Here is a 24,142-nt window from a genome sequence, read left to right on the forward strand (position 1 = left end):
AAATACTGCAAAATAAAAGACTCATTGTCATACAGGATACATAAGATAGCATGAATGTCCCTAGCTAATTTACCTCTGAGCATATTACAAGAGCTATTCTAAGCTGAACAATAAGCAAGTTACAATGGCAAAATAATGAAATGCCAGATGGGGTGTCTAAGCAAGAATCAAGCTTTGCCTCTACCATACACCTTTACCATGAAGAACTTGTTCCTCCTCTGGGTATCTTCATTTCCAGTACATAAAGGAAAGGGTGCAAATGAGTGTGTGTGTTTTTTTCTCTTGGTAGTACTTCTTGAGCTCAGGGCCCATTGCTTTGCTGAGACTGGTTCTCTATCACCTGAGCCATGCTGCCGAACCCTTTTCACTACTGGTTAATTTTTTAGATATGAATTATTCTTCTTGGGCCAGCCTCAAACCACGATCCTTCTGTTTTCATCCGCTTCAGTAGCTAGAGTTACAGGTAATCACCATTGGCAACCAACTGTGAGTACCTCTTACAGACATAGCTTTGTCTTACAGTAAGACATGGTGTTGAACATTTGTGTGTGTGTGTGTATGTGTGTTAACCATGAAGGCGCATCCGATCTCTCCGCTGATCTCTGCTGATCTGATCTGCTGGTGTTCTCATGACCTCTTTATTGTGTCAGACAATTAGTTATATACTGTTGGGGTAGGAGAAGGTGGGAAGCTAGCCAATAGGAAGAGGGCCACCGTGCTACCATTAAGGGTCTGGGGGGGGACTTTCAGATACTGGGCGGGACCAGTGCAGGAAAGCATAGGAGACCTGCGCTGCTGTGAGACCCGCGAAGCTGCAGGGGACTCAGTAGAGTCGGTACACAGAGATGCCTTAAGAGCGAATGCTTGGCCAAAGCCCTTTAATGGCATCTGAACCGGAATCAGGCCTCAGTGATGGAGGTCAGGCCTCAACAATTCCCCCTTTTTTGTTTATTAGAACAGGGGGGACAAGCGCGCAAAGCCCCTATCTTAGGTCGTCCCCTTCAGGGGATCTTACCCGTCATTGAGTGCTCTGCAGCCTTCTGTCCCACAGTACAGATCACCCCCGGGCCTGTCTTAGGTTGTCCAAAGTGTTGAACATTTTTTTACAAAAGAAAATCCATGCATGTAAAACCTACAATTTGTAAGACGTGGGGGAAAAAAAGCTTCCTTGTGCAACAATGAGACTATATTTTTGCCTTATTCCCAGATAAAACTCATATACCATGGGAGGTTGCATAGAATCTAATATTAACACCCCTGAACACAGATCCTAGAGCTTTCTTCTACAAGTACTACCTTCAAAAGTTTATTATTGGTGCATACTATAGACTGGAGGAATCAAATTTCCAAAGCCAAAATACCTTTACTGGGGCTGGGAGTGTGGCCTAGTGGTAGAGTGCCAGATTGAGAAAGTCCAAAGACAATGCCCAAGCCCTCAGTTCAAGCCCCAGGACTGGCAAAAAAAAAATTACCTTTAGTACATGGGAAAAGGCTCTAACTTTAGTCTCACTGCATTCCTGTGATTAAGACTTCTGGTTCCTCTTAGATGAATATTTCAATACATCACATTTAACTGCCACTTTAACATCTTAATAAATATTCATGATTCATTAAAGGGCAGACACTTCTTTTCTGAGTTGTGCAGTCAACCCAAGTTCATCCATTAAACTTAGTAGCCAACACTTATTGGCTGAACTATCTCCTCAGATCATTCCTTCTTATTTCTGCTCTTTTTCAGCCAAATCTTTGTCCATTTGCTCCCTGGAACATGCCCTATTAACACAATGGTTTAACTGACACATCCCATTCCCCTCAAACTTTTGTCCATTTTTATCATCTCTATTTACCCTGCACTCCTAAACTCCCAGGATTCCAAGTATGGATTATGTTGCCTCACCTCTGCAGCTACCATTAACCTGTGCTATTCACCTGTGACCTACATCCCTTTAAACATATGAGCCTTGCTCTGTACCAGACCTTACACTGACTGTCTCCACCATTTTGAGAACTTAGTGGTTCCATTCCACTGCCAATATTACACCACACACAAGGTGAAACCAGTTTACTTTGTATATGCTAAAATATCCATTAGCTGGAATATAGGTAACTCCTTCTGCCTAAAAAATATTGCAGCAGGGGCCGGGAGTTTGGCCTAGTGGTTAAAGTGCTTGCCTAGCATGCATGAAGACCCGGGTTCGATTCCTTGGTACCACATACATAGAAAAAAGCCAGAAGTAGTGCTGAGGCTCAAGTGGTAGAGCTCTAGCCTTGAGAAAGTCCAAGGACAGTGCTCAGGCCTTGAGCTCAAGACCAGGACTGGCAAAAAAAATATTTCAGCAATGTTCTTAGTAAATTAAATTAAAATGCTTCAGGTAGATAGTAGTAATGAAGATGGACGAATCATTGTAAAACAAGACTGGATGGGTAGCTATATAACAAAAGTAACATACATGTTCTCTTCTTCACTCTGTTGCCAAGTAAGAAAGGAATTATGTTATTTAATTCTCAGGACAATCCTATGATGCAGACATGTATTATTTTCCCCTGAATTTAGATGCTCACACAGAAGCTTAGAGACATCAAGTAAACTTCTTAAATTTTTACACTTAAGTTTTCACACAAAGATCTCAGTCTTGATCTGTCTGGATGTGAGGACAAGGTTCAAATACAGGGCTGAGATAGATGACGAGATGTACCTGTAGAAAGGATGGCCAACAGGGGAGATAAGATTTTGCAAAGTTGCATGTTACCTATGATAAATTGAGCAAATGGGGAGAATAAAAGAGCCAGGGAGAGACGTCAACAGATAGACAAATCTCTGGTCTTGTAAGTCAACAAGAAGCTCATTCCCATTTGAGTGATACTGAAGAAATGATGTGGATTGGAATGGAAGGAGAGTGGAGGCAGTGTGTGCAAGTCAACAGGATTATAATAAAATATGGCCGGGAAACCTCATCTCCTTTTATGTCCATTCCTTTATTAGTTGCAATTATCCTGTAATATACTATTCCTATTTTATTCATGAATCTACTTCAGGAAATGATGTGTCTTTTGTATGTAACTATAATCCCACTGTACATCACTTTGATAATAGAATTTATTTTTTAAAAGATATATGTGGAGAACCATTTTACTATTTGTCAAAGACTTCTAAATGTGTATTGGAGGTGATAGGGAAAGCAGCTAAAGAAGTTCTTTACAGAAGAGGTTAGTTTCAAAGTCGAGAAGAATAAATACAAGATGCCTATATTGCTTCTACCCGTACCACAAACACAATTTGCTGATAAGTAAACAGTTTTTTCCTGAACCCAGCACTTCACTTACAATACTCTTCAAGCTAGTATTTCAGGCTACTATTTTCAAGTAATCACCAGATAACCTGAAGTTAAGCTGTGGCTTAAAGTGCTAGAACACTAGTCTTGAGCAAAAATATTCAGGGACATTGCCCAGGCCTTGACGTCCTGAGTTCAAGTCCCCGTTACTGACCAAAAAAGAAAAAAAAAAGAATGGCCTGGCACCTGGGTTATAAAGTTGGCAGAATGAGATAGAGGGGTCAACAGCAGACTATAAGCCAAGGCAAAATCCTGCACTCATTAGCAAAACAAGCAAACAGAAAAATACACAAACATCAGAAACCATAGTATTCTTTGGTAATTCTCCCATTAAGATCAACTAATTCATAATGCTGGGCTCAAAATCTGGGGCAGTCCAGTACTTAACAACACAGAATTCAATCAGCTTTCTACTAGTACACAACATGCTCAAACATCTCCTTCCTCAGGAATAAGGAAAAAAAAGAAAGGGGGGCCTGAGGGGAAGGAAAGAGAGGGGAGGGGAGCAGAGGGAGAGAAGGAAGGAGGGAGAGAGAGAGAGAGAGAGAGAGAGAGAGAGAGAGAGAGAGAGAGAGAGAGAGAGAGAGAGAGAGAGAGAGAGGGAGGGAGAGAGGGAGAGAAAGAGAGAGGGGGGGAGAGGGAGAGGGAGAGGGAGAGGGAGAGGGAGAGAGAAAACAAGTTAGCTACCTTTTGCCTTCTGGAAAACTAGATGTGACATGGACATAGTTGAAAAAATTGTCTAGCATGTATAACTCATTGCCTTGGGTGTGAAACTCCATTTGGGAAACTTAATATCATACAATTCTGTTCAGTGTTTGTATGTCTAGAGAACTAGAATGTTTTCTGTGTGAATTATTAATTTTCTGAATTATGTGCTATAACTCTCCTATACAGGTACACATACCTCAGTGTATCTCATATTGGAATAATTCTATATGTGTAAATCTGTGTGAACACATGTATGGTATATATACTATAGACAAATATCAAGTAATATAAATGGCAATTTAGTCAACATTATCCTTAATACTTAAACATTTGTATAAACACAAACAGAAAGAGCCATGCCTCTTTTTTCCCTTTGCCTAGTAGAAAACTCAAAGTCAAATTTTTGGCAAAGTGTTTTGGATTCATTTGAACTATTTTTTTCCGTTTTAAGCTCTTGTTCTACTTTAAATTTCCCCTAATTCTGATAGTTTATAGTTCTTGGTTTTGTTTTACAGTTCTGTATCTTTTTAAACCATCACTAAATCCTTTGGGTAGTAGCCAGTTATAAAAGCAGATCATCAGTTATTGAATGTCGCCTGCCAGACAAGTTCAAATATTTTACTCTTAGTTCCCAAACTTTGCAAATGTAAGAAAATTATATTAATCCAATGTTTTAGACTCAAGTTATCACAAACAAGTCAGTTGTTAAGTAAAACTACTGCCTCTACATGTTCAGATCAAGTTTACAATAAAGAATTTTGCCAATTCTGTTACAAAAACTAATTGTATCATCTTAGCCACTTCTGTATGATGACATGAATCAAGCTGGGATTTTAGTTAAAACAGTCGTTCTTTCCACAGAAATGTTCCTTTCTGGATCCTGGTCCTGGAAGGAATGCAGAAGTACAGCTCTAGGTCAGTCAGTAGCTGGAGACAAATGACAGGAAATCCAAATGAGTGAACCTCCCGCCCACTTTTCATCAACACCATTTTAAGATTTCAGAGAAGTGTCTGATGAGGAGAAAAAGTTGTTCTGAGACATCCTCAAGGGATCTGTACTTGAGTCTTGCTTATCTGTTGAAAGAGGAAAGCACATCTACTACGAATTGCATGTGTGTCCTATTAAATTGTTTTTATTTTGAACTGTTGTAAAAATGTTTTTATATCTTTTATATTAAGATCAGAGTAGCTCCCTGCTGAGGAAAAATCATAAAAGAAAGGTCTCCTTTGGAATTTTCCTGTCTTCACCTTTTTACACAAAGGACTTCAGGCCTTCGGTGGCATATGTAATTGAGAAATTCTTTTTACAAGGACCCATAAAAAAGACTAGGACATGCTGCCCTGGACTATAATTAAATGGAAGCTGGTAGAGATTCCAGATGGGAAGCTCCAAGAATGGCACTGAGGTGTGTGGCTTCTCTACTTGCTTACTCAATCCTTGTCCACTCTGGCAAGCAAGGTTGGTGTCAGGAAAGACTCAAAAGGAAACTGGGGAAACAAGATGTCCTCTCTACACCTCAGGCTCCACGATGTAAGCTTTCACAGTTCTTGGACTCTATGCCTAAATGTCCAACTCTGCATTTAGTCTTGTCTTATCTGGACATGGCAGACTGTGCATACCTCTCCATGGGAGCAGCTCCTCTGTTCCCCATGGACTCAGACTTTTACCTTGTGGTGGGAGAAGTAGTAAACATGAAAGATATTATTTCAAAAGACAAATGGAAGAGAAATCACTACCTCCACCAGGAATGAACCAGGTTAGAACAAGTAAAACAAACGTGAACAATTAAAAAGTAGTTAGGTAGTAGAGAGTAGGAAAGAATACTTCCCACTGCTGACCCCTTTCATATGATTTTCTCACAGTTCACTGAGAGGTTTATTCATAGGCAGGTGGAACCTTTGCTACACATCAACTTTCTAACGAATATTTACAAACTGCATGCTTTGGGTAATTCCCAGTGTGTAATCCATGAAAATTAAATAAAACACTATAACCAGCCACCTAGAAAATAGTAAAATTTGCTTCATTGAAAAGAGCACAGACCAATCATATCAAAAGTATGTAGTAGAAGTGGAGCAGTGACGCAGTGACTCAAGTGGTCAAGTATCAGCTCTGAGTAAAAGCAGCCAAGGAAAGTACAAGACCCTGAATTCAAGCTCCAGTAGCTATACACACACACACACACACACACACACACACACACACACACACACACACACACACGAGATTTCAAAAGCAGTTAGTATATCACAGGAAGGATAACAAAAGTTCCATTTCAAGTGCGGCTTCTTCATGAAAAAATTTCAAGGAGACATTCTTGACAGTCTGAATGGTTCAAAAGAAAAGAGATTCTCTCTTATCCTCTCCCTTCCAAGCTGCTCTTGAGACTGGTGTATATAAAGCAGACCACATAAATTGAAACTCAAATGTAAACAAAATGTACAGAAATAAAGAACATATGTCCCAAACATATTTTCTTGACCCTATCCTACTGAAAATGTCTTATTTCCTGCTCTCAGCTTAATCCATCACAATCTACAACCATCTCTAGTTATATTATCTAATACCTAGTCCACATGTCGCTTTCTGTTTATGTACAAAAAGCATAGATTAGAAAGGTCTTCTTACTACTGCTTTTTGACGAGTAGATGTCAAAGATTAAGGATCTAAGTTGCTAAATAATATTTTCTTTTGTTTCTACCAAGTTGAAAGCCACTTTTCTAAACTAAGATAGTCATCAGGTAATTTTTCACAAGAAGAATGAGTTGGTTTTCACATTGAAATGGTATATATAAGTACCAAGTTTCATTTTTTTGCACATTGCAGAGAAAATATGATTAGGGATTCAAGATTCACACTATATGATTAATAACAGCAGAAAAGTATAAATTTGAAGCAGGCATAAGCCAAGGCATAAAGTTATTGAATATATATCAAAGCATCACCTCTATTACTTTAAGAGTCTGACTGCTGAAATGTATCAGAAATAAGAAACAAAGATATTCTCATGTGAAGAGTAGATCCATCAGCTCAGGTCACCTCAGGCTTCTTTTTGTAGGCCAAAGAGAAACTGTCAGTGATAAATGTTGAACAGAGCCTAATCCAGAAGGCCAACACCTAAGCACGAAGCCCTGGAATGACACAAGCACTAAATTTAAAGAAGTGGGTCTTAATAGGACAGCAGAATCAAGCAACGCTAAAGGCTCAGTGTGTTGGCATTTATGAAATGACCTTTAGGGATTTTATAAAGTAGCTCTTGCATGTTGGAAGATGGAGAAGGAAATGAGTATGGAAGGGTGTTACGTTTAATCATATTTGTAGAGTAAAATGTAAAATGGCATTCATGTGGAGAGGGGTAAACAGTTCAAAGTTGGGTACTTTGACATCAGATAGCCTTGGCCTTAACTTTGAATTTATCATACAGACTAAGATAAAGGCACCGCAAAACTGGAGCTGGGAGATGCTGTGCAACTTCTGGCTCTACCATGACTAACTTGTCACTGGTCACCTTGCATCAGTCAGTATCTCAGAGCCTTCCTCTCTCCTAAATGATGTCAGAATAAAGATATTCACAAAAAAATTAGTCATTCACTAAGCAAGCTAAAAAAAATCTTAGATCTTTAAAAATGAGCATTGTAAGCAACTGTATTTTCTACAATATTCCTAAACATGCCTCTTTCCCAAGTTCCCTCTTTTGCCTGATATTTCTCTATAGCCCTTATCTCCCCAAGACATTGTACAAGCTCATCCATTTGCATCTTTGCTGTAATAGTTTCCTCTAGAAAAAGGTTGTTAGGGGTTATTTGAGCAATCCCAAAGCCAGATTAATGAGAGTTGAGATGAGACTTGACAAAATAATGAGGGGTCTCAAATAGATAAGAGAGGAACCAGTGCAGTGTTAGAGATACCTAAATATACAAAGGTGTCCCCCAACATACTATCTCAACAGCTAGAAATGTGCTCTATTTGCCATTTAAATGGATGATATTCATATCATATATGGGTTTATCATTTCTACTAAAATCTCATTTAATGGATATAATTCAGACTTGACATTCCTTCTGTTTGAGACTTTTGAATATTCATATCATGTATATTCTGTATATACATATATAGTATGTATAGAATATACTATATAGTATATATATACTATATATGTGGAAGTAAGCATGATTGTAGCTACAACTGCAGCCTTCACTTATAAGCAGTTTGCTTTTGTTGTCAATTATCTCCAAACCTTCTATCTTTCATCTCTATTTTCTTTTATGTGATCCTCTTCTGTTCTCATAATTGTTCTACTGGTAGCTAAGCCACAGGTCACATGCATGTTTTAAAAAGAACTCTATGTAGCCTTTGAAAGTTGACTCTACTAACAGAAGGGTAAAACACACCAGAGAGGAAAGTGGCTCCTTCTTTCCTTGATTGTGAATCAATACTCCTGCCTTTCCAGTTATCTTCCATACCTCCTTTCTACATGGAAACCACAAAACTTGCCCCTGTCCTTCGACAGTAAATCCTAGGCTCAGTGAAATTTAGAATGAGGCTGAACCTCAGTGGTCACCCACACCAATACCTTCAATTTACAAATGAGGAAATGAAGGCCAAGAAAGGTTAAGTGACTGGCTAGGGGTCACAGAAGTAAAGAGTTGACAGCATGAAAGGAACCAGACCACATACCAGGTCTATGAAGAAGGAGTGTTAGAAAAAGACTATGAAATGTTGCAGGTTTGATCAGAAATGGAAAAAAAGGTAACTGATCTTAGTAAAAAATTGAAGAGCAATATTAAGTACTTTGAGTGTAAATAATCCACTACTAAAGAAATTCTTAGATGTTCTTTAAAAAAGAAAAGCACGTGAGAGTTAGTTAAGGGGAAAAACAAGTCATACTTTTTGTTTCTACATTCACGACTATTTATTTCTTCATATTTTATAGTTTTCATCATAAGATGTTAAATACTTAGTGACTATTCCATTCTGCTGACCTCTAGCTCATGCCTTTCAGTAATCAAAAGCAGCTGATGTTAAGCTGCTGCTTTAGTGTGAAGGAGGCTAAGGCTGCGTTCGAGTGCAATCAGGTTAAGATTGGCTGCAACAGGAGAAAAATCCATACATATGTTGAAAAGATCTGAAAAATGCCTGTATTCCCAACCTGATTATGACTTCCATTTTTGCATGGTTTGTCAAAGCAGATCACCAAAATCAAATCAAGATGTGAAAAAAGGATAAAGTGGTTTTCTTCTCCATTCTTCCATTAATCACCATGACCTATTGAGGCAGGGGACTTTTCTCTCTCACCTAAGGCAAGGTGGGACACTCCACTGGAAGTTATAGCAATTTTTCATCAACTCGTGCTCAAGTTCCAAAAGTAGTTTCTCTAGTTTTGATTTCTTGCATTTGTAAGTACCAGTTATTTATTTTTTTTTGCCAGTCCTGGGCTTGGGCTCAGGGCCTGAGCACTGTCCTTGGACTTTCTCAAGGCTTAGCACTCTATCACTTGAGCCTCAGCACCACTTCTAGCTTTTTTCAATGTATGTGGTACCAAGGAATCGAACCCGGGTCTTTGTGCATGCTAAGCAAGCACTCTACCACTAGGCCAAACTCCCGGCTCCAATACCAGTTATTTTTTATTGCCTAGTGATTTGTCATTTATATCAACAATTAATTCCATGTTACTTCCCTTGCAGTAAAAATACCAAAATAAATTTCCATATAACTCTGAAAAACCTGCTTAACTTGAGAATTACGGGGCGGGGGGAGTCATTTTGTTAAACTGAAAACACAGATGCAGAAATTAGAGCAATCCCTGATGTTTTCTTAAAAGTCAAAATTTGATCAAAAGTAAATACCAAATAAGTCAGAACCTATTCCTTGTTTACTTGAGGAACAACAACAAAAATACTAGCCAATAGCCAATGAGACCTCAAGAGTGGTGTCGGGGGCAAGGGGTTGGGAAGTCAGCTCCACTAAGACAGTAACATTAAAAATATAAATGCAATAAAGTTACAGTGAACAATCTATGCTATTATCTAGAAAATTTTCTAGCAAGGCTGAGGCTAAGTCAAAATAGAGAGTTTAGGGTGCAGGGGTCTAGTTACAAATAAGTATGTACTGTTTACTTTTTGTTATTAACATAAACCACAATTGGGGGACCATTTTGTTGGGGGAGGATAGAAGAGAGACTAGTTATATAAACAATATAAGACAAAGAAAGTCTTTCTTTCCATTACCTGAATACATCAGGTTTGTTTTTAGGCAGAAGGTTGCAGGTTAAATGCTCTCAGCTATCCAAGATGTGCCTTATTAGTTTTGTAAGAAAATATTTTCTTATATTTGGACTAAAAAATACCCAACGTATGTGAACAAAACCAGCCTTGTTAGTGAAAAACAGACCCCCCAAAAAAATTTGTTTCAAAAACTCAGTAAGGAAAGCAAAACTAATTCAAGAGGAAAAGCTGCTTTTCTTAATAGTAGCTTCTGAATCTGGATCTAATAGTTCTCAGAGGCTGACTGGAGTCTTCAAGTCTTCAAAATTTCGTCTTTCTCCATGGATCATAGACATTCTCCGTGAGACGGCAAAATGTGAATATGCACCGCATTTTAAGCAGATATATGTTCTCTTTCTGGGTTATAGTCAAAACAACAACAACAACCCACTGGAAAGGTATGCACCAACAGAAAGAACAATGGCAAATTTAAGCTTGGATTACTTAACTGGGCAGTTTTCCCAAAATAACATTTTTTTAAAATTTTTCTGTATTATACACTTATAAACAAATCCCAGTTTCATTCACTGCAGTGTAGCACCAGCCAATCATATAATGCATGGCAGCAAGTGAACAATGCTTTAGAAACACAGGCTGTGCTAACATTTTCATTTCAACCAACCAACTGGCTGTGCTTCCACAGGCTGTACCTAGCACTGGGCTCTTCTCATTTCTAAATGGGCCTAATCCTGTTATTAGAGAAAAATGGCTCAAATCAGCACAATTACTACCAGGAATTGGATAAACACACACACACACACACACACACACACACACACACACACACACACACACACTACACCAGTAGCTGTTTTCTACACATTATTATGAAAACAAAGAGAAAGGGGCTATTTTTGGTAACATTAAGACAATCTTTAGTTCTCTCAGTGTTGGGGCAAGTTTATTTTAAGTTGTCATCTTCAACAACTAGTGATGCAAATGATTTTTTTTTACAAATTCCATAAACTTTTTTAATCTAAACTCCTCTCAACTAAAAGTTGGATACTTCCCTCCAAGCAACATCTGCAATAGCCTGATTTCATGGTACATTTGTGAAAGAAAAAAGAGTGGGGGAGTCAGAGAACAGATAGAAGAGAGAAAAAAAAACATACAGAGTATCAGAAACCTCATTTTCCAGCATGCATTTAGAAAGAGTTCATCCATGTTATTTTGAAAGTATCACAGAAATAAATGAAGAGATTTATACTGTGTATTCTTCACTATGGAAAATTTATTTTTCAAGAAGAATTGATTCCCCCTCCTCAATGTTATTATCACAGGCTTCCATCATGGTTAATAACTGGTTGGAAGGGAGGGATGGGGGGGATGGGGGTAAGTCGGAAAGCACATGCACATCAGGAATTATTGAAACCTACCTCCTGGACAATGTCTCATGGCCATCTTGCATCTCCTGGACTCGGCGATAGTTGGGCATGGTATTGTATCTTTTGCTGGCTTTTTAACAATTTGCCGTGTTCTGGTCTCCAGGCCCCATTTAAATCCACATGTGCGATTGTTCCTACTGCAAGTTCCCCAATCACTCCAATGACCAACTTCACATCCTTCTAAAAACAGCCAAAAACAAAACAAAAAAAAATCATTGTTTTCAAACAACAAACACATACAAAGTAGATTTAGTAACCACTTGCTCCTTTTGACATTGAATTTATACAGCAATGTTTATCCAGATAGCAAATATTAAGTTATGTAGCCAATCAAGCCCTACACACAATTTTTGGAAATATAATTCTTGGAATCATAGGGAATTTCCAACAAACCTATGCCAAATAAATCATTTAAAAAGCTGTTACTTTCCATTTGTTGTTGTATATTTTCTAAAGGGTGCTGCTGGTTAGTTTTAACACCACAGAAAATGATACTTTTTTTTCTGTGTGCTATAACAGAAGCCATCCTTTCACAGGTTCACTCTGAATTCCCTGTCCCAAATCCAAAGTATTCTAGAGAGAAAAGGACAGTATGGCACAAGGAAAGCCTGTGTGGCATTTTTTCTATCTTTCTATTCTTTTAATAGATGTTCTCTGTACTTCAGCTTTCCATTACTGCAGTGAGAAAAGTCCATAAACATAATGAGATATTTGTTTCCCCTGGAATGTAAAAGCTCTTAGACATCCTTTCATAGGATGGTATATTAGAATACTGAACTTCCACATCAACTTTGCCATTGAAATTCTCCTTCACAGTAACTGATAATCCCATTCACAGAATTTAAACATTCTAAGTTTCCATGTGTTTCATGGCCCACTTCAGCACATAAGAATAAACACAAATGTATTTATTCCTTTAAAATCTCACATTTGAGTATCTTTTGAACAAGCCTTGAAATACATAGCTACAGATTATTTCTGCAATATTTCTACAGAAAAATATTGTCAAGTTTTCTTTCAAGTCTCTATTTAAAGCATGGGAAGTTTAAGCAATAATACAATTGCTCTGCTCTATATTGAGTCATATGTCAAATCACATTGAAAGAGAGAGGCTGGGCACGATGGATGGCTCACTCCTGCAATCCTTCTACTCAGGAGGCTGAGATCTAAGGATTAAGTTTCAAAGCCAGCCCCAGACACTAAATAATCTAAGACTCTTGTCTCCAATTAATCCTAGAAACTAGAAAATGGGAAGTGGGGCTGTGGCTCAAGGGTAGGGCAGTATCCTTGAGCTGAAGAGCTCAGGGTCAGCGCTCAGGACCAGAGTTCAAGCCCCATGACCCATAAGAAAAGAAAAAAGAAAGAGAAAAGATAGAAGGGAAAGACATGAAATTACAGGACTGTTTCAACACAAACTTTCAGCAAAGTGTTGTCACTACCAGATCTTTATCTTTTTATCAGTGGCATAAAATATTCCAAAGAACTTTCCAAATATTAAAATAAATTTTGCCAGATTTATGTGAATCACCAACAAAATATATTTGGCACAAAAATAATATCAATTGATTATATTAACATAAGGAGTTAAGCATAGTATTCTATATATTTCATTCATTTATACAGCAAAAACAATAGAATGGCTCATTGACAAAGTTTATCTCTAATACTTATTATTTATTAGCCAAATACTTTACCACTGAACTAGATCTCATCCCACTAGTATTTATTAGGTAGGTAAGAAGAAATAGATGTTACACCGATGACAAATCTTGTCAGCACTTAAGTAAATTACCCCAAAAATGTATAACTAGCAAATTTTATAACAAGCTATTATGTATGACTTCCCATCGTCATAATAGCTAAAAATATCTGAAAGTCACAGTGAAATTAAATATTTTTCAGACATAATAGATTGAGTTTTCAGTTGAATACATCCAGCCTGCATAGTTTCAGGAAACACTTAAAAGCTACAAAAGTTGTAGTTTGAGTTACTTACCCACACATTCCATAGTCTCATCTAATGGTGCAAAACCCTCTGGACATTCATCAAAGCAACGGCCTTTATGCAGATAAAAGCCTACTTTGCACTTGGTACAAAAGTCTTTGCTAAAGCAAGAGTCACAGTTTTCTATTCTGCATCCTAAAAACAATTTTAAAGAGAAAAAGAAGTTTCAGTTAAGTGAATTTACTTGTTTTAACCAATAAAATTTCACAAACTCACCAGATGGTTTAATCAAATTCTAGTGAGAATTTGTATTAATTTATGTAAACTGGTTGGATTGAAAAAGTAGTCTGCAGATAAAAGTATGAGTGCATGCACAAAGGTATGTATGTCTACCAAAATACATGTAAGTGTCTAAAAATACACATAAAATATCTAAAAGCAATAACTAAGAAGCTTGGTAGGCCTATAGTAGCCTCTGGCTCAGTGACTACCAGAATACATAGATAAAAGTAAATATGCTTAAAGGAGAGACAAGATTAGTTTGATGGGTTACTGAATCAAATGATTAGATTTTCAAAAGATTCTAGTACATTATTATTTATGAACAGCTTGTAAAGTGCTAAGGTGTCTCCCATGCCCCAGTGTTACTTTATTTATTGTTTTTTTGCCAGTCCTGGGGCTTGAACTCAGGGCCTAAGCACTGTTCTTCAGCTTTCTCAAGGCTACAGCCCTACAACTTGAGCCACAGCACCACTTCTGGCTTTTTCTATATATGTGGTACCAAGAAATCAAACCCAGGTTTTCGTGCATGGTATACAAGCACTCTATCACTAAGCTAAACTCCTGCCCCCACCCATTGTTACTTTAATAAGTCTCCAGCCTGATATTTGCATTCTGAAATCTTTAAAAACTACAGTTCTAACTGGAGTCCTGACTCAGCAGTATAGCACCTATTCAGCAAGAGTGAGGAGCTGAGTTCAAATCCCAGTAACCCCAAAAAGAGAGTGTTCCTAGATGCAAACAGAAAATAAAGTACAAAAATGTAACCAAACTATATAATCATTAAATGTAAAAATGTTGTATATTGAGAAAAAATATTGGAAAGAATTAAAAGGCCAAATTGTTTTTTAATTTTATTTGTTGCTTTTAACGTACTATGTTATTTCTCATCTCTTTTGTTGCCCCTTGGTTAATCTCATATTGTTACAGTATCTGACTTTGTTATCTGGTATACCGTATATATGTTTTATTTGTTTATTTGAAATAGGAAAGGGGAGGGGGAAAACAAGATGAGGGGAGTTGGTGGGGGTAGAGAAATGGTGACAAAAAGATAAGAAGGGGTATCAATGTGTAAGAAGTAATATATCTGGTGAATATAACTGTAACCCCTCTATTAATTACAATAAAAAAGAATTTGAAAAAAAGAATTAAAAGGCTGAAAACATTAAGATAGTTGAAATTATAACAAAGTTTTTGGACTGTTAAAAAGAAAACTGGCAAATTGCTACCTTTCAACTTAGATTCTGAATAGGTTTTTATATGTAAAATGACCACCACAGAGCAGGTAACTTAATGTCTAACATATTACCAAATTTACAATGCGAACATTAACTGTGCATGGGTTAAAGTCCACAGACAAATTATTGCTCATTTTTTTAGGGGAGGAAAACAGTGGGCATGGAAGTATGATTTATAACCTCATAAAAGGTTCATTTCTAGCCTAAAATGCTATAACCTGTACTTTAATAAACAGTGGTCTACTGCTGGTGTGTAGCCTCTCAATCATGGTCAAAGTACATGACCATTATGTCCGCAAATTGTTGGGTTTCTTGCTATATTTTTTTCAAAAAGCAAGCAGCTCTCTCTGTTACAGAAGTTATTTTCCAAGAAACGATAAGCATTCCAAAGGATAAAACAGAACTAATGGGTGAGAGAACAAAGAATTTGTATTTTAAAAAGGACTATACATTTCATAAATCAGTTGTTATCTACAACTGATCTGATTTCTCTTTTAAATACAGCCTTTACCGATAAGCTATGTGGCCAAAAGTTATAGCAATAAGCATTTGGAATTAATTTTACAAGGTCATTTGCTGGTCTTTAATGTTACTTAGAGCTCCTTATTCTTGTTTCATTCCTTGTTCCAGATACCAGTTCACAAACTGTGGGATTTCTGAAATGCTTCTCATTCTCTGTAGAGTCCCTTAGGACTCCTTTGGGCATAAATCCTCCTAGAGGAAAGCTTAATTACTTGTTCTCAAATTTAACTACAATAAAAATATGAAAGATTCAAATGTAGAATGCTACAGCCATTAAAAAAGCACAAAGGGAATTATAAGCAATAACCTTAAAATATTCTATGGCCACTAGTTAAGTTTTAAACAGAAGAAAGAAGGGAGGAGAAAAGGAAGAGTGTGAGGGAGAACAGGAGAGAGGGAAAGGGAGAGAAAAGGAGAGACACAAGAACTAGCTTAGAAAAATTAATTTGGGGAAAGAATGGAAGAATGCTGAAATGTTAAAAATGTGCTCCATAATTTGTGTAATAAACATATAACAAAAGATTATCAAGTGTCCATTGGCAAATTACTTCAAAAAAGCCATTATGTGGACATTATGAAGTAAACCCTTACAATTTTAAGTGAGAAAAATAAAGACATAAATCTCAAACTTTTTCAGCTTTCAGTACATAAAATTGTACTCACATTTAATAATGCTGAGCCTAGTGTAACCTTCAAAATATATATTCATTTAATAACTACTCTATTTTCTTTTATTCTGTAGCATTTTTTTCCCTTCATTTAAGGAGAGAGGAAAAAGCCTGAACCAATGCAATAAAGCACTTGTTAAAAGCTTTGAATTGAGCTAGAAACTAATGGATCATACCTATAATTCTAGTTACACTGGAGGCTGAAATCTGAGAATCTCAGTCCAAAGCTAGTATAGGTACACGAGTCTAAGAGACTCACCTCCAATGGAGGTGTAGCTGATATGTTAGAGCACCAGATATGAGAGTAAGAAGCTCAGAGTAGAAGACCTAATGTCAGCCTTACTCTTACAAAAAAGACTTTGGATTGATTCAAAATCCTTATGTCCAAAGCCATGATAGGCTTTTTGACTTCTGTTGCTTTTTGCTGTGACATAAAACTACCAGTGCCTCCTTCTGTACTCAGCAGCCTCACAGACAGCCCAGTCTTAGCAACACCTTTGAACCCAAATCTATAAAACTAGCAATGCACAAAACTCATTGTCCAGAAGTTTCCTTCTTCATAGACTGCAGGTCCAGATAATTTTCTCTCTACCCACCACCCCATGCCCTGCTCAGCTCTTTCTGCTAGAATTAGCTCTTCTGATTGATGCATGGGATTTGAGAGGCCTTACAGTCTTAGCTTCGAACAACTCCCCCAAAACACTTAAACTTGTTACACTTTTGTGTGTGTGTTTGAATGAAAGTCCTGTGACTTGAACTCGGAGTCTGGGTCCTGTCTATAGGCCTCTTTGTGCTCAAGTCTAGCACTTGAGCCACAGCCTGCCTTTTCCAAGTAGTTATTAGACTAAGAGTCACATATTTTCCTGACTGGGATGGCTTTGAACCACAATCCTCCCATCTCAGCCTCCTGAGTAGACAGGATTACAGGCAAGAGCCACTGACATCTGGCTTAAAATGGTTACTCTTAATTGACTCATACATACCCTATTATTAGTATTTATGTCTAAAAGAAAAACAGAAACAAAAACTCAAAACATTATAAAAGCTTTTCAGGAAAACATAGAATCTTCTTTCTTACCTGAATGGCATAGAAATGACCACTTTTGTTTATGCCTATACTTTTGGGAAATCTCTATGCAAATATAAATTGAATGAGTTAAAAACATTGTTACTATATCAGTGCCAACAGACAATAGATTGTTAAATCTTAGAAAATGTTATGCTGCTTCAGAAAATAGGTATATCATTTACTAAACATAGGCCTTTTGTATAAAACATGGGTTTAGAATCCTTGTCTCAAAATATAATACCCTACTTTGGCCAACTTACATGCTTCCAAATTATAGTGCCTCCTCAAAAATGTAATCTACCAAGTGAGGGCTGCCAGAATTGGTTTAAGTAAAATTACTGTCCTAGTGAATCTGTGGCCAAGTACAGTCTGATGGGGTGGTCATTTAAAAAAAAAAAAGTTTGGCCTGGCCAAGAAACAGGAAAATAGGCTGGGTGCCCCCTCTCCTGTCCTCCCTAAGCACCCCGTACAAGTTTTAATGTTATAATTTTTCAAATTGTACTCTAGTGCAGTCCAAAAATTCATTCCAAACATTCCCTAAGAACCTAGTATGTGCCAAGTCTTATGCCAGGCCCTGAGAACAGAAAATGCTAACAACACCCATGCTGTCTCTGGAGGTGCTAAAGCCAAAAGGAATGGGTCATTTGGCTCTCACAGAACAGTGAAATGCAATGTAACAGTAGAGGCATGTGCTGGGCACATTAGAAACTGAGAAGCCAGCTATCCTGTTGGGCCATTAAACTTTTATTTAGTATTTTCAAGCTGTGAATTCCTTGTCCCTAGCACAGTGCAAGACACATACTGGAATTTTAATGCTTGCCAAGTGAACAAACATGAATAGTGTTTTAAAACTCAAGGTTCTTTTTTTAATATTTGAATGATTAGTATAATATTGGTTGCACATGCGCTGTAAATATCTCTTCTCTTTTAAAAAAAATAGCCATTGTAACAGTAGAGAACTGTAAATCATGTTGGAAAATCCAACAGTGAAACACCTGAAAATCATTTTAATGGTGAATGTCCAAGTAAGCCAGAGCATGCATGCTTATAGGCAGTGGGATCTCAGCTGAGCATGTTTAGATATACAGGGAGAAGTGGGATTGCTGGCAAGAATGATGACCTTCTTCCTAAGGTCATGGAGGGAATCCACAACCTATTACAGGTCCAAAGACAAATGACCTAAATCAAGTGGAGGCCAAATGATAGGATTCCTTACTTGGGTATAGCCGTTATGGGTGGGAACTATAGCCACTTATACATTGTGTGATTTTTTTTAAGTATTAAACTAACAATTCAAGTGAGTAAATATAAAGCTGGGATCAAGATCAGTGACTTTGTCTGATTTACAGCCACCAATGTTGGGGGCTTCTGAGCACAAGATCCACATGACCAGAATCATATCCTGCTTGTGCTCTCATTTCTACAAGAACTCCCTGGTAACCAGAGGTCCTGATGGATACAAATGGCAAGCTCTGGGATTTGCAGCCTTCTAAAGGGAAAATCACTCGTGCATGCAATGAGTTACTATAACACCACTACTATATGCTAAAAGTATATTTAGATATATAGGAAGTGGAAGTTTTCTGAAAGCTAACCACCTTCATGAACACAGGAAGACTGTGGAGTAAGGAAAATCATTGGGAGACTCAACACTGTAAAAGGGAACAGTCACAGGACAGTAATAGTATCCAGATACCAAATAGGATGGTTTTTAAGGGGAAGAATGCAAAAATCACTTCTCCTTCTAGTTCCACTGTGATTGAGATTCTTGATATAGATTTTTCTCTTCTCAGCTTAATCTAGAATTACTCATGTGTACCTGATCTCAACTGCTCTTTATTTCAAACCAGAGTATTTGTTCAGTGTGTGACAAGAAGCTTCCACCTCAAGTGACTTTCAATCCTCAGATTGGAGTTGCAATGATCAAAGAATGTCCAGCCCATGAGAACACTTGTAGATTTCTCTGCTCCTTGTAAGCTACAATTTTAAGTGCAATCAAGGAGATATGTTGTTCCAAAACACAACAAAAAAAAATCAAACTTAAAGCAATTGGGAAAAACACACTGTGAAATTCAAATATTTAAATAGTTTTAGATTTCAAATAATACTAGGTATCAATAAGCAATGTTTTCAATTTTTTGATTACCAAAAGTATGCACTTCTCTTTTTTCTTTCTACTTGGTGGGGAGGAGTTGAGGGAACTGTCCTGGGGCTTTAACTCAGAGCCTAGGCTCTGCTCCTGAGCTTCCTTTCCTCAAGACTACCATTCTACCACTCAAGCCACAGTGCCACGTCTGGTGTTTTCTAAGTACTTTCATTGGAGATAAGAATCTCAGACTTTCCTGCCTGAGCAGGCTTAGAACCATGATCCTCAGATCTTAGCCTCCTGAGTAACTAGGATTACAGGTATGAGCCACCATCACCAGGCAAAAGTATGCATTTTTAACATTTACTATTATAGTAATCCCAAGACAGTATAGATTAATAAAAGTAGGAAGTAAGATTACTTTTGTATACTACAGTCTTAATACACATAATATTTCTACCAACAGAAAATAGGTAGAGCCAAAAACTTCAGGACACAAAGTTTTTACACTCTAACAACTAACCTGCTTGAAAGATGATTCAGAAAATCAACATTACTAAGTTAATGGAAAACCTAGGGCCAGAGTCTGTGTAAAATCCAATGAGATATGTTCAAATAAAGTTCCCTTGACTCATGAGGATAGTTAGCAAAACATGTAATCCAATTGCGATGAGTGCAGAAGAGAAAATTGAGGATGGGAAGGAGAGACAGTGAATAGGAATGGTGTGAAGACTATATGATAGCTACTCCATCTTTGCCGTGCTTACCAAATTTGATGTCAGTTTCTTACTCTTCTGACTATAAGCAAGTCAGGAAAGCTCTCTTTGCCTTAACATCATTGTCCCTGAAAAGAAGGTTACATCAGTGCATTTCATAGGGATGTTGCTTCAATGAAAGCAAGGTCTCAGCCAGGCACGGTGGCTCTTGCCTGTAATTCTAGCTACCCAGAAGGCTGAGATATAAGGATCAAAGTTCAAAGCCAGCCCGGGCACAAAAGGACCTGAGACTCTTATCTCCAATTAACCTCTAGAAAACAGGAAGTGAAGGTCTCAGTACAGTATCTCCTATGTAAATTAGTGATCAAGGAATATGAGTTATAATTAGATATAACAATTCACCAAGTAGTCAGGCACTGCTTTTTCATACCTATAATCCTATGTACTTGGGGAGCAACCAATCCTCACAACAAAGACCATGAGACTCATCTCTCATTAACCAGCAAAAATACAGGAGTGGAGCTATGGCTCAAGTGTTAGAGTGCTAGAAATAAAAATCTCAGGGACTTCCACTAAGCCCTAACTTCAAATCCCCAAAATGACCTAAATAAATAAATAAAATATAGTTATCAACTAGGACAAAAAAATGGCCATCTAAGATGCTAGAAAGGAGTTCATATAGCATACTTCACATGGAAAAATGCATATGTATTTATTTAAACTATATAAACATAATTAATAATTCATTATAGTTTTATATTAAATTGTGCTTATAAGACAACTTTGTCTTAACAATGCATTGATACTTACATAAATATATATGCACTACTCAAATGAGAGGCATTATGCAAAGACCAATCACTATAGGATCATTTAATGGTTTTACTCTTATTTAAGTCATGCAGGTAAACAAACTGATCACAACCATTTCCCAAACATGGATGCTTGTCTATTTTGAGGATTAGGAATCAGCAGCAAAGAAACAGATCAAAAAGCAACTTTGTCTCTGGGGAAGGCTGGAGGGGACAGATCACATCCTTCTGTGCCCTACTTCCTTCATCACACAGAGGCAAATCCCTGACTTTACCTGTCACTCCATAAATTGAGCCCAGGTATGGATTATAATTCTCAAACTTAGGCAGAGTAAAGGGACTCCATCCAGAAATTCCTGTTTTTAGATACCTGTAGAATTCTATAGTATATAACACACTACACTCTATTTCAATTCCTCAAAAATGCATACTCACATATGGGTGAGTCCCACCATTAATCTTATCGACACAGAAGCTCAGATTTGAAGGACTATTGACTACAGCCAGCTCAGCTAGGAAAATTTGAGAGATTTCACCTCCAGTTAACTAGGAAAATGATGAACTAGAGGAGTGGCTCAAGTGTCAGAAGCAAGCAAACAAAGCCAAGGAAAAAAAATGTGTGGTCCTGAGTTCAAACCCAGTGCCAATGAAAGGGAAGTGTGTGAGCGGTGAGGAAAATTTGAATAATAAGAATTTTATAAAATATGATCTCCAAGTAATGAAACTTTATCTTCCACATATTCAAGTGATATATATTTGAAATCATTTGCAAAGCAAATCAACATAAACTAAATCCATTGGCAGAGATCACAATATAAGAATTTTAAAGAGGTTTTTTTCCCCTATTAAGGGGAGGAGAACACCAACTTCAAAATAAAATTGATAACAATGAAGAAAGTTTAAAAATGTTATATCAGATTTTATACTCTTGCCAGTAGCAGATCTGTCATCTTGGTTACTGCTTGTGCCTTTCCTTTTTTGGTTAACTTACCCACTCTTCATAGTAAGGTAGAACCAGAACAGAATAACGAACTTCAGATCTGAGTGTCAGTTGAATTTTGCCTAATGTTAAGGAAGGCAAATGTTTCCATCCAACTAAATGGAAAAGCATGTATCAGCGAGTGTGTATCTTGCCTTCTATTCAATTCCTGTCTAAAGAAAACAAGATGAATCTCTTAATTCCTTCACACTTCAAACAGGCCAGAGGGGCCTGGAACCTTTTCCTATAAAGGGCTAGAAAATAACTACTTCAGGATTTTTAGGATGTACTATCTCCACTGAAACGAGTAAAATCTGATATAGCACAGAAGTAGCCACAGACCAGAATGCATAAGGAAGCATAGGCCATTTTCCACTAAGACTTTATAAGTATTGAAACGTCTAGTTAAAATTGTTTTCGCACTCCACAAAATGATGTCCTTCCTTTTGAGTTTCCCCAAACCACTCAAAAATGTAAATGTTATTCCTAGGCTGAGGGCCCTCCTGAAAAGAGAACAGGCTAGATTTTGTTCCTGGGGTCACAGATTGTTGACCTGAAACTAAGGAATGCCTGAGATTCTTGGCCCAACAGTCAGCACAAAGGAAAAGAAGATACAAACAAACAAGGAGAGGTTTCATTCTGGAACTATCAAATGAGAGCATTTAAGTCTGGAGAGGCAGAATTAAGTCTTCTATTCACAAGATAAACACTAGAATAAGAATACCAGAATTAACTTTGTTTTGCCACTCCTGGGCTTGAGCTCAGGGCCTGAGCACTGTCCTTGGGCTTTCTCAAGGGTAGAGCTCTACCACTTGAGCCTAAGCACCACTTCCAGCTTTTTTTTCTATGTATGTGGTACGGAGGAAAGGAACCCAGGTCTTTGTGCATGCTAGGCAAGCACTTTACCACTAGGCCAAACCCCCAGCCCCCAGAATTAACTTTTACATTTATAATTTTAGTACTGTTTTGGTAAAGATAGCTCCAGATAAGTGATCAATAGTTGAAAATTATGGCTTATTTGGCTAAGCTTATCATTTTTTTTCCTTGTTGTAACATTGACTTATAAATGAAGAAGCTCGCTGGAAAGAAAATAAGCATTTTTAAATTCCATGTGTTTTGGCTGAAAGCAGCCTAACCCTTCTGTAGAGTCTTGTGGCTTCATATACTTAATCAGTTTTGTTTATGAACATGGCTTTGCTATGTCCACCTGTGTGGTTTGTGGGTCAAGGCAGAGACAATCTCCAATATGCAGTGAAGTATGACAGCTACCCACTGGCTGGTCAGTGCTTTTGTGTATGCTGTCTACTCTGTCCGTAGGGATGTGACTACTGTGTAACGTACAAATGGAAAGATATCCAGAAAGGCTATAAAGACTAAGTCTTTTTACGACAGAGATATAGTGACCAAAACAGCTTGGTACTGGCACAAGAACAGGCCTGAAGCCCAATGGAAGAGAACTGAGGACCCAGATATTAAAACACAGACCTATGGCCACCTAATCTTTGATAAGGGAGCCAAAAAAAAAAATAGAATGGAAGAAAGACAGACTCTTCAACAAGTGGTGCTGGTAGAATTGGTTAAGCACCAGCAGAAAACTAAAGTTGGATCCTTCTTTGTCACCCTGCACTAGGATTAACTCCAAATGGATCAAAGACCTCGAGGTTTAACCAGACACACTGAAAACTTAACAAGAAGGAATAAGAGATACACTAGGTCTCGTTGGCACAGGTCGAAACTTTCTTAAAAGGACCAAGAAACAAAACAAATCAGAGAAAGTCTGGAGAAGTGGGACTGCATTGAACTGCAGAGCTTCTGTATGGCAAAGGACATAACTAGCAAACTAATTGGAAAGCATACAGTGAGAGAAGATCTTCACTAACCATACAACAGACAAAGGACTCATATCTAAAATATCAACAGCTAAAAAAATTGAATCACTCCAAAACTAATCTCCAAAGCAACAAACATCCCATTAAAAGATGGGCCAAAGACTTAAAGAGAGTCTTTTCTGAAGAAGAAATCAAAATGGCCTATAGACACATGAAGAAATGTTCAACATCTGTGGCCATAAAAGAAATGCCAATCAAAACAACTCTAAGATTCCACCTCACTCCAGTTAGAATGGCCAGGATCAAGAAA

General features: G+C 37.5%; 1 protein-coding gene across 2 annotated transcripts in view; it reads right to left on the reverse strand.

The window, feature by feature from the left end:
* The window catches only part of Rspo2 (R-spondin 2), a 145,414-nt gene that overhangs the window by 40,035 nt on the left and 81,237 nt on the right, over positions 1 to 24,142 (reverse strand). For both annotated transcript variants that reach the window (XM_090339263.1, XM_090339264.1), the window contains 2 exons: positions 13,686 to 13,829; positions 11,681 to 11,869 (listed from right to left, as the gene is read on the reverse strand). In XM_090339263.1, coding sequence (XP_090195389.1) covers positions 11,681 to 11,869; positions 13,686 to 13,829 — 333 coding nt within the window. The remainder of the gene's footprint in view (positions 1 to 11,680; positions 11,870 to 13,685; positions 13,830 to 24,142) is intronic.

Source organism: Megascapheus bottae, chromosome 9 (genome assembly GCF_031878675.1).
Source record: "Megascapheus bottae isolate mThoBot1 chromosome 9, mThoBot2.hap1, whole genome shotgun sequence".
Lineage (NCBI taxonomy): Eukaryota > Metazoa > Chordata > Mammalia > Rodentia > Geomyidae > Megascapheus > Megascapheus bottae.